This window comes from Rhodnius prolixus, unplaced genomic scaffold (genome assembly GCF_049639745.1).
Source record: "Rhodnius prolixus isolate KJV_2025 unplaced genomic scaffold, Rpr scaffold_11, whole genome shotgun sequence".
NCBI lineage: Eukaryota > Metazoa > Arthropoda > Insecta > Hemiptera > Reduviidae > Rhodnius > Rhodnius prolixus.
In genome coordinates this window covers 9,531,387-9,547,622 of record NW_027411625.1, presented here as the reverse complement: position 1 = coordinate 9,547,622, position 16,236 = coordinate 9,531,387, and the positions used below count along the sequence as shown (strand labels likewise).

The 16,236-nt window shown below is 33.6% G+C and overlaps 2 protein-coding genes across 6 annotated transcripts in view; one reads left to right on the top strand and one right to left on the bottom strand.

Moving 5' to 3' along the window:
* LOC141459141 (uncharacterized) overlaps nucleotides 1–1,275 on the bottom strand; it is a 39,340-nt gene extending 38,065 nt beyond the window's left edge. For all 4 annotated transcript variants that reach the window (XM_074137789.1, XM_074137791.1, XM_074137790.1 and 1 more), the window contains exon 1: nucleotides 736–1,275. The gene's annotated coding sequence lies outside the window, so the exon portion shown is untranslated. The remainder of the gene's footprint in view (nucleotides 1–735) is intronic.
* Nucleotides 1,276–4,619: 3,344 nt separating this feature from the next.
* On the top strand, nucleotides 4,620–13,340 carry Zw (glucose-6-phosphate 1-dehydrogenase Zw). 2 transcript variants are annotated; one of them, XM_074138526.1, is made up of 10 exons: nucleotides 4,620–4,777; nucleotides 5,818–5,942; nucleotides 6,602–6,748; nucleotides 7,537–7,757; nucleotides 8,330–8,488; nucleotides 8,985–9,204; nucleotides 9,569–9,785; nucleotides 10,814–11,019; nucleotides 11,943–12,103; nucleotides 13,158–13,340. In XM_074138526.1, exons 1-10 carry the CDS (start codon nucleotides 4,768–4,770, stop codon nucleotides 13,255–13,257), a joined length of 1,566 nt encoding a protein of 521 aa, XP_073994627.1. In that variant the 5' UTR covers nucleotides 4,620–4,767; the 3' UTR covers nucleotides 13,258–13,340. The 2 variants fall into 2 exon arrangements, with proteins under 2 accessions (XP_073994627.1, XP_073994628.1); XM_074138527.1 differs by lacking the exon at nucleotides 5,818–5,942 and having other exon boundaries at nucleotides 4,636–4,777.
* Nucleotides 13,341–16,236: the final 2,896 nt, after the last annotated feature.

Below are 16,236 nucleotides of genomic sequence, written 5' to 3'. Positions count from 1 at the left end.
GGGACCGAGGAGAGCTGGGCTCGTCACGGACTGGCTCTACACCTCGCCCCCCTAAACCCCACCATCTGGCCACGCTACCATCGATTCACCACACACATCACTCATATTTGTTTTTAAATTTTATTCAGTTTCTCCAACCATAGAATCTGTTTTCCTCGTAAAATCAAAATTAAGAGAAAAAATATTTCCATTAGAAAAATAACAAAAGGAAAAAATAAATTCAAGAGAAAATTTAGAAAATAAAAGTCAGCCATTTTTTTTTTCCTAGGGTCTTTGCTAAGTCAAAATTGAGAATTCACAGAACTCAAAATGCACCTGAATAACAAAAACCATTAGAAAACAAAACCAACCTTAAAAAATATTTAGTGAAAAATAAATAGATTATTGTTTGTAAGGATGTTTTAATAATTACCTTTAGATTTCCAAGCAACTCCCCATTAAGCAAAGCATTATTGTAATAACAATATTAATTAAGATATAGTTAACAGAACAAATGCATTTAAGAGGGCGCATGTATAAAAATGTATGTGTAAGGCCAAAATAACATTTAAACCTCAAAAACAAAGACAAAAAAAATTCAACAAAAAATATCCACCCATCTGAAATGTCAGCAAATTATTTCTTATTTCGTATATATATATATATATATGCTTGATGAAATAATAAGCTTATATTTAAGAATAAAACAAATGAAGGATTAAAAATAAAGTTGGAAAGTATAATTTTTTTACGTACTGTGTTTGAATGCCTTGTATAGGAAAAACTGTTCCTTGTTCTCTATAGCCTGCCTTATATTATTAGGGCGAAGATTTCAAATTTTTCACTGGCCTCTGCTTTTATTAAACACTCACCCAAAAAAATACAATCTTTTTTTGAAGCAAGAGTGGTTACCTAAACAGCACAAATATCACTTATTATCCACATTTTTGAAAGTTTAAATTATTCACACAAGTTAAAACTTCTTTTTCTTTCTGGTGGAAGCTTGATTTTTTTCAAGTCCGCACAATTTTTTTTTGTTCACCACTAACTAGAAAAAACTTCTAATCTCTCCCTATTTTTTAAAATAATTTAAATTAGCCACTCTAAATGCTTACAAAATCACTTAGCGAATGTTCTAAATGGGAGAACAATAAATCTAACCTAATTGAATAAATTATATTAATGTAAAATAATTAAAGACACAACTTAGAGAAGTTATACACTGGCGTCCAAAATTCGAGAGGGGCACAAAGCCTAGTTTGTGTTATATTCGGGCAGTATTGTGAACTCTAGCGACCAGTATGCTAAACTAAATGCATTCTATCTAATGTGGCTTTGCCAACATAACCAATAATTTTTATTATTATTTATTTGAATGCATAAATACATTCTTTTAAACAATTTATAAATAAATAAAAATAGTATTATTTAAAAAATAAGCTTTACGCGAATGTTTGTTCAATTAAATAATATTTTATTGAGCTCATAGGATGGGCCGCACAACGTAAATTTCTGCTTTTTCATCCTAGAAAAATTTAGGCATAAAATGTGTCGAGATCAAGAACATTTATCAAGAAGACAGACCTTTCATCAATTTTAATGATTTTGAAAACAGAGAGTTCAACCCAAAAAAATAATCTGCATTTAAGAATGTAGAAAGATGTATAATAATATGGTTACAATGTATAATATAATCTGGTTACAATTCAATATTACGAAGTATTAGTACAAGTTCCTTAAAAATAAGTGTCATCCTACTTTTTAATGGTTTTTAAAAAAAAAGAAAGATACTGTCGGTTAGCACAACAAAATGTAGAAACTGTTTTTAACACAATTTCTTTCTTAACACTTGTTACTTCTTCATCCTTTAGAAACTGTTTTTTAACACAATTTCCTAAACTCTAGTTACTACTTCTACCCTGAGTTTGGTATTACAGCATGAATTATATTTGGCAGAGTAGATAAAAACAAAACCAGGTTTTTCAGCTTATATACCTGGAACAGAAGATCTTACTAGATAACCTCATTAAGTTAAACATGATAAACTTCCTCCAATAGCCACTCGCATTAAGCTCCGAAAACTCCCCTGGAAGCACGGTTTCGATATTGAATGTGCTGCTTAGTTTTTATCCTTTGCTTCAGATGTCAATTAAAGAGAGCTATATAATACTGAGGGTCGAATATGTTTTTAATTTCGCTTAACGGGTAGTAGCTACTCTCTAAACGTCCAAATTTCTTCCTTCGTTTCCGTGACTTTGGGTTTTATGAAGATTTGTCATGATTAATTTTTAGAATTGGGATTCTGTAATGCCTGCTGGTCAAGTTTGGAGACGTGGAGAAGCCTCTTGAGCAAGTATTGGACATCTCGCACCTACAATCTTAAACTGACCAAATAGCGAAGGTAAGACAGCTGTTTCGAGATTCACCTAGGTCACCTACGTCTCTTGTATAACTTAGACCCCCAAAAGGCACATCTACATAAAATTCCGAATCGAATGACACCTCATTCATGAAAATCGGTTCACGCGTTTAGGCGCTACGCAGTTTACAAAAAAGGTAACAACAACAACAAGAACAAGAAGAAGAACAACAACCATTTTTGAAAATGCCGTTTTTGCTCATTTTCAGCAACTTTTTTCTCGAAAACTATTATATCTATGTTGTTGCAAAAAAATTACAGTTGTAAAGGAGGATTTGCCCTACATTTTAAAGAAAATTTGGGAATTTTATCTTTTATAGAAAAAAAGAAAAAAAATTGTCAAAGTTGGGAGTTTTTCAACGTTACGCTTTTTCGTGCAGTTTTTGATGATCAACCCTTATACAACTGTCCTACCGGACAGTTTTAATGAACTAACTATCTACCTATCCACCTTTAAAATGGATAGGTAGATATCTAGTGCCAACATAAGACGTGCAAATCCATCACACTATTCAATTTGCATTTCTGGCTAAAGTAACATACCTACTCAAGAGCCGCTGGCAACTGGTTCCAGTCTTGACCAAGAATGTCCATGCCATTACTTGGCCTTATGCTAAGTAATAGCCAAGAGAGCCTCAGAAAACATACCCACTAGGTACCCATATAATTAAAAAAACGGCTCCAACGTAGCTTCTCAAAATTGATGTAGTTGCGTATGTATAATATATACTTTATAGTTGAAACATTTTTCCTGGAAATTACGATTAAGGGCACTCCAGGAAGTGAGCGTGGTTAGGCTTTGACAAATAATCAAAAATGAGTGCGTGATAAGGAAAACATACTTAACCATTTTTCCCAGACTTTAATACTTAACCCAATTATATAATTATATATATATAACCCGATTTTGATCAAATTTGGCAGAAATTATGCTTCCCTATGAAACATGTGTCATCATAACCATACACCTACTAAGGGGATGTATTGCAATCGTTTCAAATCATCAACGCATGAACCAATTTTCTTAAATGAAGTGTCATTCGACTCTAATTTAATTAGAAATGGCTTTTGAAGATCTCCAAGCTTTATATATTTTATAAAGGGAGTTTGCCCCACGTAAATAAAGACCCCTCTTAAACTATTATTGATAATAACACAGTAAATCTTCACCTGATATTGATAAAATGTGGTAAGAAGAAGAATTTAGTGGGCGTGACATTGAAGTACCATGGGTTATTTGGGTTATATCGCTTATTTGGGAAACAAACCGAGAGATGAAAGACGATTTAGAGTCTAGGATTCAGGATTACAAAAAAGAAGATGTGGATTAATTGCCTAAACAAACATCAGGTGGGGGAACAATATAGTCAAATTTAACAAATCCTGAGAAAATCGGAGATACCCATTCCATTAATTTTAAGGGCTTTAGTAAGTGCTCATCTAATTAGGAGTGAAGAAACCCGAAAAGTTAGTTCAGGAAACGATATGTTGTGATGAACACAAAACATGATGGAACAAACCATGTTATCCTTCCACAGAGGTAATTGTTCGCGCCACCTTGAGTTGGATGACTCTACCTAGTAAATGGTAGTTGGACGATAAGCCCCGCCTGAAAAAATAGGCTATTACGAGTACGAGTTGGATGACTCAAAAAGAAGTTGACACTAGCTCTCTCCACCCACAAAAAAGCACTTTTAAGTTAAGTATGATAGTTTAAAATGTAGAAAAAAAGAAGAAGATTGTCGGAATTTCTTCTTGATAATTTGGTATAGCCGATGGAAGATTATGGAAGATTCAATATTAGCTAACAAAATGTGAAAACCAACTGTGAATTTTATTACTTTTATTTGGCATTTCCACTTTTATTTGATTGGGGAAACTTGTAAAATATGTTAAAGACTACCGAGAGTTCTTGTCTAATGAGTTTAATTTTTTTTATTCGGACCTTTATATTCATTATAATTCTACCCTTAATTCTAGTATTAGCTTAATTCCAGTTGCTTCAGTAGACGGCCACCAAAGGAAATAAAATGGTAAATTTAAATTTTTCGTGGGGGAGAATTTGTATTTTTAAAAGCAGTATAAAACTATATTCTTTCCGGACTATTTTTGATTGTATTAAACTGGGATTAGATTTAAAATTTGATTTAATTGATTCAACTTTTTTTCTGTACGATATTTTTTTGTCCATTTCTCGAAACCTGTACGATTCGTTCAGCAAGTTACTAAATTGTTTAGTAAACACTAAACAGTCCTTGACTGAGTTGTAGTTTTTTTTTTGAAAGTAAGGTTCTGTACTATTTCTAATAGAGAATTATTATTATACATGATTTCGTAATGTGCAGGTTTTTGCAATCATCCGATTAACAATGGATCTTAGTAAGTAGAAGTAATTTGTTCACTTTATATTTATATTATTTCTTTAGTAAGTGAAATTCATAAAACTTCTTGTTATGTATTTATATTAAAAACAAAGTATGCTATTTTATCAATTTTGTAATTTTCATTTATTTTATGAAACAAATTTGAAATGGCAACAATATTTGAATGGGAGCATCTAATATGGGTATTTCTTCTATTGATCATACAGAACTGTCTGATTGTATAAATATTCAAGAAAATTGATAAAATTGTGAAATCCAACTCAGTAAAGAAACTATTTTCAGTTTTGTAGATTTTGGCTAAAACTATATTGTCGATTAAATTGAGAGGAAGATTGGTCTGACAGACTACATCTTCGCGAATCCACCTATTTTGGCGTGTACTAGTTAACGCTTAACACCAGTTGTGTCCCTTTGATAGGACTTAGCTGTCTAAATGAAGTTTCTGGTTAAAGCTTCAAAACACTAATAAAACAGAAGCAGTACTGGCTCCTCTTCTTCCCAACACATCATACTCAGACGTCCGTTGTCAGGCCCACGTAATGCTAGTTTCAGGTGCCCATCAGAATGGTCGATCGTCGTTGGAATCATTCCGTAGTAAAATTTTTCGCCTCTTCCTATGGACGGGTTGAACTATAATTTAGTGCTCCCCTGATTTCGCTACCTTTTGGGACATTTTGCGAAGTCTCAAAAAGATTCAGGTCCAGTGTATGCACCCCTCACTACTCTAAAGTCCCAAATGTTCGGGCGTTCAGGCGACAAAGATCTGGTTTTGGCTACTAATTCTCTACAAGTAGCCTTTAGGGCCACTGTGCTTTCTGATAGAAAAGCTACTGTGGAATCTTATGACTTGATTTTAAAATAAATAAAAAGCAAATAAATAATAAATTTGAACTTTCTGTGATAATCCATTTTTGAGATATGTAGTGGTGTACATTTTCATGTTTAAGATAAGTATCAGTTAGAACTATAATAATCGCTTCAATAGAAGATTGTGTGTGGTGGGATATTTAAGCAATAGTTCCTGATGGTTTGTAGGAAGCTCAGTTGATGAAGAGTCTTTAGACTTGATAAGAATGTCGTTACGCTCGCAAGAAATGCAGTATGAGGGACAACATTTTGAAAAAAATGTCTGCCACATCTTTACAATTTTAGGAGCTTCGGTATGTGTATCAAAATTATTCTTATTATTTAATTTTGGCGCTTTGACTGCTACATTAGCGCCAGTAATAATTGTATAAAATATTAGTAAATGTTCTTCATTGATCCTGCTCGATTTTCTTAATTCTGCGATTGCAGGGGAGAGCATAATACTTTCTTTTCACAGTGATGATCAGTGAATTGGTACTGATTAATAATGTTTTTATATTATTATTCACGAAATTAAGATAGTTTTTATGTAAATTGTAACTAAGCTTGAGACAGATAAACAGTAAGTAAAGAAAAAAATAAGAAGCGCGTAAAGACATCCTAACTCTTGTGGTATTTCTTGCCTCTCCTCTTTTGGTGATTAGGTGCGTGCTTGACGCTTGTCCTAGGACATGCAGCTCCTTACCTCTAACCGCATGACGCAAGGTGCTAAAAAAAATGAACGCGTAAACATGATTTGTTACGATACTTTTAAGAAAATTTATATTATGAAGACAAAGTAATAGTAGCCGTCTGCCTGAATTGGTGGAGTAATACACCTAAAAGTGAGTTCACAAAGAAATGATAGTGGGTTGACATATTTAATACTAATAAATATGTTTTATTAATTTTGAAGTAACACTATTTTTTGTACACTATGAATTTCAATTATTTAATATATTTATTTGTATAGGGTGATTTGGCGAAGAAGAAAATCTATCCTACAATTTGGTGGCTGTTCAGAGATGGTCTCCTGCCAAAGAATGTGGTGTTCGTGGGGTATGCAAGATCTAATTTGACTAAGGATCAATTGCAACTTCGTTGTGAACCTTATATGAAGGTCGGTATAAAATGTTTATTTTTTCGACAAGTTGGACAGTTTTTGAGGATTCCCTGGTTGATTTTTTGTAAAAGATTTCCCACAATTAGTGGGGAACATTTAAATCTTACACTACTTACCTAGCTTTAGTCCGCCTATACTCTGTATGCACCCTGTTAAAATACCAGCTTAACAAAAATTGCTCTTGCATTTTCAGAACCTTATTTTTACTAATGAAAAAAAGAATTACTTATTGAATATAGTTAAGTGTTCAGGTAAGGTCTTTTTTAACAAACGAATAATTTCAATTGTTTGACTTTTGCTTAACTTTTTGTTTCAAATAAGTAATATAGTTTTTGTTCTCTCTCTCGCTACATATATATACACACACATATAAAGGAACGTATACAGATGTATATAATTACATTCTACTTTTATTTATTTATTTTATTTAATTTTATTACCACTGTTGTATTTATTTTCTTAAATTTAATTTTTAGAGATTGCTCATTTAATTTTATTTATGTATCACTCTTAAATATATCACTAAATGTCATTCTGTTTGTATAAGGCTTTAGCCTTAGTGGCAAATAAATAAATAAAAATAAATTTAATTTTGAAGAACGAAAAATCTTGATTTTGTAGATCCTATCATAACTTAGACAGAAATGTTACGAACCGTTCTACCGTTATTTATTTGGTGCATACATTTAGGTAAATTTGTAAGAAAATTTGTAAATTAGAATTTTAATAATTGCAGTAAGAAAAAGTTGCGAGTGTTCACCCCAGATTTTCCTTTGCTGAGCTAGGTGACTCCAGAGCAGCAGCGACTCTACGACCAGTTCTGGAGTGCAAATGTGTACGTGGCAGGCTCCTACACTTCTAAATCAGATTTCGACGTGCTGAACGAGAAAATCAAGAACAACGAGCCAGTCGGTGGTAAGTCGAACCGAGTGTTCTACCTTGCCTTGCCGCCTTCCGTCTTCCAATATGTCACCACTAATTTACGACAATCCTGCATGTCACCCTCGTAAGTGTGCTCTCTTATTTTGCCATCATTTGCTTTATTTTTTTATTGAGTTGTTTGAGTGGCTGAATTGTGAAATGCCATTTGGAAACCTTGATCAGTGAACTTAAGTTAACCACGTTTACTTAAAAAAAAATTAATTATTATGAACCTTAGAAAGAAAGAGTGGCCATTATGTGACGTTGGTGAGACTTACTCAGTTTTGTTGTGTCAAATCCAACCATAAGCCGTCTTGTACTTGTTGCAGTATTGTTTATTGGTAGTATCTAAAGACACTTTTTCGCTAATTCCAAGCAAAAAGAAGTTGTAGAATAGTGGCACATGAAGTTACACCTCAACAGGCCGTTAGGAGAATGGATGCTAGCCAAATTTTCATTGTAAAAGACTCCATGTGGCATACGCTTCTACAAAATAATACCTGTGATGACGAAATCCTTAGGAGAAGAGGTGGGCCAGAAGCAGTGAGTCCGTGGCATCCGGTATAAAAACCCAGCGTGTTGCTGCTAATCCTTTCCCTTTGCAAAGGTTCAGTGACTACAATTTTCAAATTTGTAACTATTCACTTACTATTTCAGCGGCTGGACTAGAGTCATTGTAGAGAAACCGTTTGGAAAAGATGCTGAGAGTTCACAGAAGTTAACAGATCATCTGGCATCGCTTTTCAAGGAAGATCAGATTTACAGGATCGACCATTATCTCGGCAAAGAAATGGTTCAAAATTTAATGATTTTAAGGTAGTTCTAAGACCTGTATAATATTACAAAAAAAAAAAAAAATTGATTTTATTAGTCGTAGCATAAATTACCGTTGCATTTATCTGCAAGTGCAACTTTAATGACTTTGTTTCTCTGGAAACGGATAAAACCTTTTTTTTGAACTTTAAATAAAATCACGGTAAAATAACATTGAGCAGTGTGTAAATATATATTTGCATTACAATATTCGGTAAATTTGAATTCACCGAATATTTACAGAGTTAAATTCAAATTCTTATTTTTTTTTTTTTTTTTAGATAAATATGCATATTCTGAAGATGTTGGCTAAATGAAGACTAAAACTTTCTAACCACCGAAGTCTTTCGTTATATTCAAATGTTCTCCCTATAAATTTTGATCTGTAACTTTTATTTAATCTGATTCATTTTAGAGCACTTCTAGGGAAGGAAGTTGGCTGTGCTTCCGTATTTTTATTTTCGGAACATATCATTTTGTGTGTTTTTTGTTTTTTTAGGTTTGGAAATACCATATTTAGCCCAACGTGGAACAGACTTTACATAGCGTCTGTTCAAATAATTTTCAAGGAACCATTTGGTACTCAAGGCCGTGGTGGCTATTTTGACCAGTTTGGCATCATCAGAGATGTAATGCAGAATCATCTGCTGCAGATACTGAGCCTTGTTGCCATGGAAAAACCGGCCAGTATTCATCCAGATGATATTCGAAATGAAAAGGTGGGTCAACTGACACAGAATTTCTCGAGTTAAAATATTCGATAAGAGTTTAGTGACTGCATTAAACTGCATATAACCAATTACTATTTGAAAGTATTTTCCTGAAACATTTATTTAAGGAGAGTATGGTGGTGGGGAGGTTTAGTTGACACTAAATTTGAAACTATACAACGCAGGTAGTTTTTGTCACTTGCCATATAGCTTATGCCATATAGTTTCTGCATCAGTTATTACCTTAGCTGTAATTTATGATAGGCCTTGCAATGAATGACACCGTTTGAAAAATTCACCTTTGAAACAAATTTTTTAATTTTAATTACAGTAATAGCAAATCAGTTTTGTTTCAATCCCAGCTTTATTTCAGGTAAAAGTATTAAAATGTATAAAGCCAGTAAAAATGGAGGATGTAGTACTCGGACAATACTTTGCTAATTTAAATTCCGTTGGTGAGTCCAGCCAAGGATACCTAGACGATCCTACAGTTCCTAAAGACTCGATCACTCCCACATATTGTACATCTATACTCAGGATCAGCAATGAAAGATGGGAAGGCGTTCCATTCATCCTAAGGTGTGGCAAAGGTAAAACCAAGTTTAACTGTAAACATTTTTGAATTTTATGGGAAAACACATCTGCAGGCGTTTTTCCTAGAACTAAGATACTAGCTAGACCACAGATATAGGCCTATTATTTTTATAGAACATTTTTACAGGAAAATTAAGTTGTTTGAAAGGGTTGAAGGGGAAACTCTGAGATTTTGGTGCAAGTTTGATCGGGTTCAAGGACAGAGAGCACTAACTAACTCAGTTTAAGTCCCAATCATAGTCTTATTGCTACCTACAATTGTACGTAACTATTGCATTCATGCAATTTACACTTTTTGTGAGTTCTCGCTGGAAATAAATGTTTTACGGTGCGAGAAAGTGATGTAAAAAATCGGTCTGTTTTTTTTTTTTGTGAACATAACTCAAAATAGAAAATTGCAGAATATCTAAATTTTCTTTTATCTTTGTTTGTCACACTCCAGAAATGTAAGGCTTTGTTCGACTCTTTGATATTTCTGGAAAAATTAATCAAATCTCGCATCCAACTGTGTATTACAAAAATAAAGAAGTAAACTAAGGAGGGAAGGGATTAGCTGATTGGTTAGCCAACGGATTCCCACGGGACATCCCTGGTTCGAATCCAGATGTTGGTCCTTAGATTTTCTCTTCCTAGGAGCTTCTTACTGTCCAGTAACAAAATGACTTTTTTTGGCACCTGAGTATGGTAAAGTATGTTTAGGTCTACTACTATTTTACACAATATTTTTCGGTACAATCTAGGAGAGCTTTAGTAGTAGAAAAGCGATGATAGTGCCTTTTTTTCAGAGAACATCGACTTTATTGGATTGGTAGGACGTCTTCCCTCAGAAGTACTGTTTTCATGTAGTGAACTTACAGGGAAAGCAAACATGATTTAAAAATTTCTGGCTTTTGAGTTCTCCAAAATTATTTTTAATATTTTCAAAAACCTACACTGCCCACTACTCTCTCTCTCATCTTTCCACACATAATCTTTTCGTTCTTGCTTAAGTAATTGATTTTTTTTTAAATTATTTATTTAACAGCGTTAAATGATAGGAAAGCTGAAATTCGAATACAGTACCAGGATATTCCTGGTGATATATTCGATGGAAAATGTAAGAGAAATGAACTTGTAATAAGGGTCCAGCCTGGAGAAGCGGTTTACGTTAAAATGATGACTAAAACACCGGGTATGACCTTCGACATGGAGGAAACCGAATTAGATCTCACATATGGAAGTAGATATAAGGTATGCAATTATTTCAGGAATATTTCACGTATTACACGAAATTCAAATTGGAAAAGTGCATAATGATACTGAAAAACTGATGCACTTCTTTATCTATATTAGTGTACATACCATAGTACACTCCGAATTACATTGATACTAAGCTTCCACTTTTTACGTTCTTTTACTCCTATCACTGCATTCGTGTAGAGTTTTGATTATGACTTTGTTTCAAATAATTTGTTTTAAGGGCCTTTAAATTTGAAAAGTGTTATATATATATATCTTTGTGTGTTTAGTATAATTCTAAAACCAAAATTCGCAGAAATTTCATTATGTGAGTTCATAAGCAGACAGGACAGAAGATACACCAACCTTATAAAAATGTTAAAATATTTTATTATTACGAGTAATGAGCCCTGAAGATAACCTAGTCCCTAGGTCAAAAGCTCGGCAAAATAAATGAAAAATCATGGCTGAAATTGGCATTATTCTTTTCTTCCTACTAAAAATAATTTATTTAATGTCGCCGCATTTTAGTTTTGCTCCGGGTTGCAAATGTTAGGGGGAGGAAAACAAATGTGTTAACATTAATTTAAAAAATTAAAATCTGTTATTCCGTTAAATGTACACAAATTAAAAATGAAGGGACTAATGACCATCGTAGTCGATGCGTCAGAAAAATAAATAAATAAAAACTTTAAAAAATAAATAAAATACTGCACTATAAAAAAAGCAAGAATTTATTTGCTAATCGGGCATAATTAACACAAATTGTAGTCGGTTTTTTTCAATTACTGTTCATTAACTCTAGTGCCTTGAATAGATGCAGTTAGTTATCTTCTGTTTTAAAAGACTTATCTCACCACAGTTCTAGTGAGACTACCTCTTGCAGAAAAATGTGTATTATACTCTAACTCACCAGATTTGTGTTTTTTTTTCAGAATGTAAAACTACCAGATGCGTATGAACGTTTAATACTCGACGTATTCTGTGGCTCACAAATGCATTTTGTAAGATCTGATGAACTGGCCGAAGCTTGGCGAATCTTTACTCCGGTATTGCACGAAATCGAATCTAAACGCATAAAACCGATACCGTATATGTAAGTAATATTTTTAACACTCGAAGCAAGTATTTATGATTATAGATTTATATCGCATAGATTTCTAGAGAACCATAACGGGTATAACCATGTTATTCGCGCTGAGATATTCTCTATATTATTTAGAGTTCACTTCAATTAAAGTACAAATTAATTGAAATCTGAACCTGTTCATTTACTATCAACCAATATGTGCTCTTGTGTGGATTAAGTATACATACAGGACCCTCGGGTTAAGGCCTCAAGCCTTAACGAGTGTTGCGGAGAGTCTAATCTAAGCTGTCCCATGAAAATAAGTTGCGTCTGTATACTGCTTTGATTTGGCCATGTTACTACACGCATGTCCCTCCTGGTGCTTAGTACGTCGATCCAATGTTAGCTCATTGTAGGTGATAAAATAAGTTCCTCAGGTTGGTAACCTTCGTACGTACACGGCTACCAACTTATAATTTATTTGTAGAAGGTTATAGTATTTTCTAATACATCTGTGTATTTTTAAAGTATTTATAATATCATTATATTCGGCAGATTCTTGTCTCTATCCATTGAACATATAGGTATAGAGAACTTGGTGAAGTTGGCATAACAATGTGTAGGGATTTGATAAGAGTGGGTGGGTTTACATCCTTTAAAGACATCCATTTAGAACTTACATTGCTTCTCATTGAGCTCACATTATTTACTTAGTATTCGCATTTAATAATAATACAAACATATACATCGGGTGCATATAAACGGTTCACCTTGTTTATTTGAGATACTGATTTAACAGCTTTCTCAATTTTTTTTTATTTCCCTTTATCACCCGCAATGTTTAGTACCACTGTTCAACTTATCGAGATTGAGTAGTGCAATGAGGCAATAAGGTTTTAACCCCCAGCTTTGTTTCAATAGTGGCAGTATCTCATTTAAGTAGGGTGTTCCTTTTTTCCTCATTAAAGGTTAGTTTTCAGATGGATATTAAAAAATTGATAATCCTGGTGAGTATATCGTCCACTCGTGTATCATCCATTTGGTCACCTAATCAGTAATTTTTTTTTTCTACTTTCCACAGATATGGATCAAGAGGACCCATTGAAGGTGACAACATGGCAAAATTAGGCAATTACAAATACTATGGCTCCTACAAGTGGGTAGAGCCTTCGGCACTATAACTGCATGAGATAATTAATTTATGTATTGTTTTGGTGATGGAGGTTTTGGGATAGAAATAAAGAAAAATATATTTTATTTATGATATCGTTGTATTTAGATTTTATTTTAACTGTAAATTACCCAAAAAGTTATGTTTTAAATAAAAATTGTAGGTTTGAATCTATGCAGCTAGTAACCATCTTATATTTAGAGAAAAGCGGTAGAACCGCAATTCTGAATAAGAAAAAGTAAAAGTAACGCCGAATTGCCCCAGTCATTAAAGTGCAAATTTCAAAAAATTCTATCCGTAAGACTAATTCTGTTTTTATATTATAATGGGTTGAAAGTAGTCATGTTAGCAAGAATAGTTAGGATTCAGGCGAGAAAAAGAGTGTAGGGATGGAATTTTTAAACTATCATCCACTATGCTAGTCTCTAATTATGAAAGTATGTAAATATGTTTTTATCTTAGATTAGGCTTATTAATGTGATGCGAGGAATATCGAGTACTCCATCACAAATCGCGATTAGATTTAATGTGTGTGATTGTATTTATTTGGATGAATGTATTTATATGCATGAGTGTTTTTTTTTTTGTTAGAATGATAGTTTTAGTTTAGGATGAGCTAGTGTAGTGTCATTCAGCAACATTGTCAGGTGCGAAGGACCTTAGATGTTGAGCACCTTTAAAAAGAACACAATAATAATAAACTATCATCGTCACTGATATAAATTTAAAAAATACAAGAAAGCTTTAGGGTGTCTTAGTGGTCTACTAGATAGTCTTTAACTCTCGTTGAAATTATGGAAGTTTAATGAACCAGGCATTTACGGGAAATTAATAATCATGCAATAAATATATTCATCGATAGTAACGAAAAAGTCGCAAACGAACGGGTCATAGATAAGGGTTTGCCGTTGCCTGCAGTCCGGTAAAAGCCGGCAACTAGCAGGTAGCAGGCAATTTTGGACGGAAGAGAAAAAATGTCCTTTCTAAGCAAAATATGGCATACTCTGTTTGGCTAAGACCGCATAGTCACTTTAGTTCAGCGTAGTAATTTAACCTTTCGTGTCTGCAGAATAATTGGAACATTTCATTCAATCACCTTTACAGTTGTAAGGGGTGAAATAAATTCTACTCATCGGAGAATTACGAGTAACGTATTCGCAAATAGCTAATAAATAGAAAATTCATTGCTTTCAAAATTAGCATACCATTTTTCCTAACCAAAATTCTTGTTAATCAAACTTGTGCTTAAATCACTTGTGCGGAACATTCAGTAATAGTCAATAAAGAAAGTAGAGACTGACCAATTTATTGTACTATTACTTCTCTATACTTACCTTTACCTTTAATTATCCCAGTTCATACTTCGTCTTTTTTTTCTTAGATGAAAGCGTCTTTAGTATGAATTCTAACAAGGAATAAAACAGAAGTTGTATGTATCCTCGAAAGAGAGTAGGTTTTTTAGGGCAACTCAGCTCTGTGATCAAGACAAGTAATTGAGTAATGAGCTCACGCAAATCCATGCACTAACAATCGTACTTTCTTTGTCAACCCAATGCAACTTCTGTGACCACGAGACTAAAGGAACGAGGCTTGAGATATGAGATAGAAAGCCCCTACTAAAGAACGCAACTTACCAAAAGCATCAAATGAAGAGGAAAATGAAAGAGCCTCCGTAAAATGCGGGACGAGTACTGGTAAAATGAACTAGCATAACTTGGACGTTAACTATTTCGGTATCACATGTACACTTCAGTGATGAAGGTAAAATAGACAGAGAATTAATTGCAAAGCTGTAAAGTATGTAATACCCTAAAAAAACGTTTTTATAGTAAGGTTAGGCAACAGCGTTCTAGTTGCAGTCCACAGAACTAAGCACTTGTCTTTATTAGGGTTCAGAAATAAATTGTAGCACCACATGTTCAGACATCAAAGCTAGATAGATCCAGGCCAGGTGAAATGAGATGCAAGGGGTATCACAGAATGGGACACTGATAATATAATATTGAAGAACCATGTTCGTAATGAAATCATAACAAGATTGGAATGCAAATGTTCTAGTTTTCAGACATGATGTAATCAAGATATTACATAATATATAACGTGTATTATATATTTCGTGAAAATAACTTTGTTTCCAGGGCACTGTAGTTTATTTTGAAACATCTAGTATAATGTGTCAAAACCATCATTAGTGCATCAGCATGTTCTGAAATTAAATGAAAATTTTGAATAACCATGTGAATGACTTTTTACAGATTATGTGAATTTTGAAAAATAGTATCATCTAAAATGTAAGAACACTAAGTTCGTGAAAAATAATTATAGCTAGGCGAAAGTGTATGTCCCCAAATTTGAAACTAATAGTACTTTGGGGCTCTTGCAAGAGATTAAAAAGCCGTTAGCTCTGAGTAGAGGGCGTTAGTTGAAAAATCAGTTTAGAACAGAACGGTGGCGAGGAAATTGCAGCTGATGTAGTGGGGAGAAATGCCGCCCAGCCCGGCGCGGTCGGAAAATGTCTATTATCTTGGCAATTCTTTCTTCATTGTAGCGGCGGGATCGGAGAAAACAGTGCAGAAGTGAGTCTAAGTGGTTAGACTTAAGCTCTAGCTTAAGTTAGAATTAATATTTTCTAGTATTAGGCAGAACAGTATAGGCGATTAGATGGTACTTAAGATGATTAGATGGTGAGATTCTCAAACTAGATATTTGTTCCGGAGATATGTGAGTTTTAAGTAGAGTGTAATTGAAATACTTATTTTACTGCTGTTTAAGCTTGACGGGTACCTGACAATGTTTGGTTTTTCGTTGAACACTGACAATTATGTGTATTCGGTTGCTCAGTCGCCGCAACCACAGCTTTGATGCTTACAATATATTTGTTATCTAGCCGACAGTCTCGGCCTTACAACATAAAGAAGAAGCTTAAGGCCAGTTAAAGGAAATCTTCAGTTAAGAAAGACTGAAAAGGTTCTCACATATTGCTTGAAAG

Excerpts from the sequence above, each read along its gene's own strand:
- Zw (XM_074138526.1), top strand. Across the intron at positions 7,758-8,329 it reads CAATCCTGCATGTCACCCTC|CGGCTGGACTAGAGTCATTG; the intron begins GTAAGTGTGCTC and ends TTACTATTTCAG. Across the intron at positions 9,786-10,813 it reads CATCCTAAGGTGTGGCAAAG|CGTTAAATGATAGGAAAGCT; the intron begins GTAAAACCAAGT and ends TTTATTTAACAG.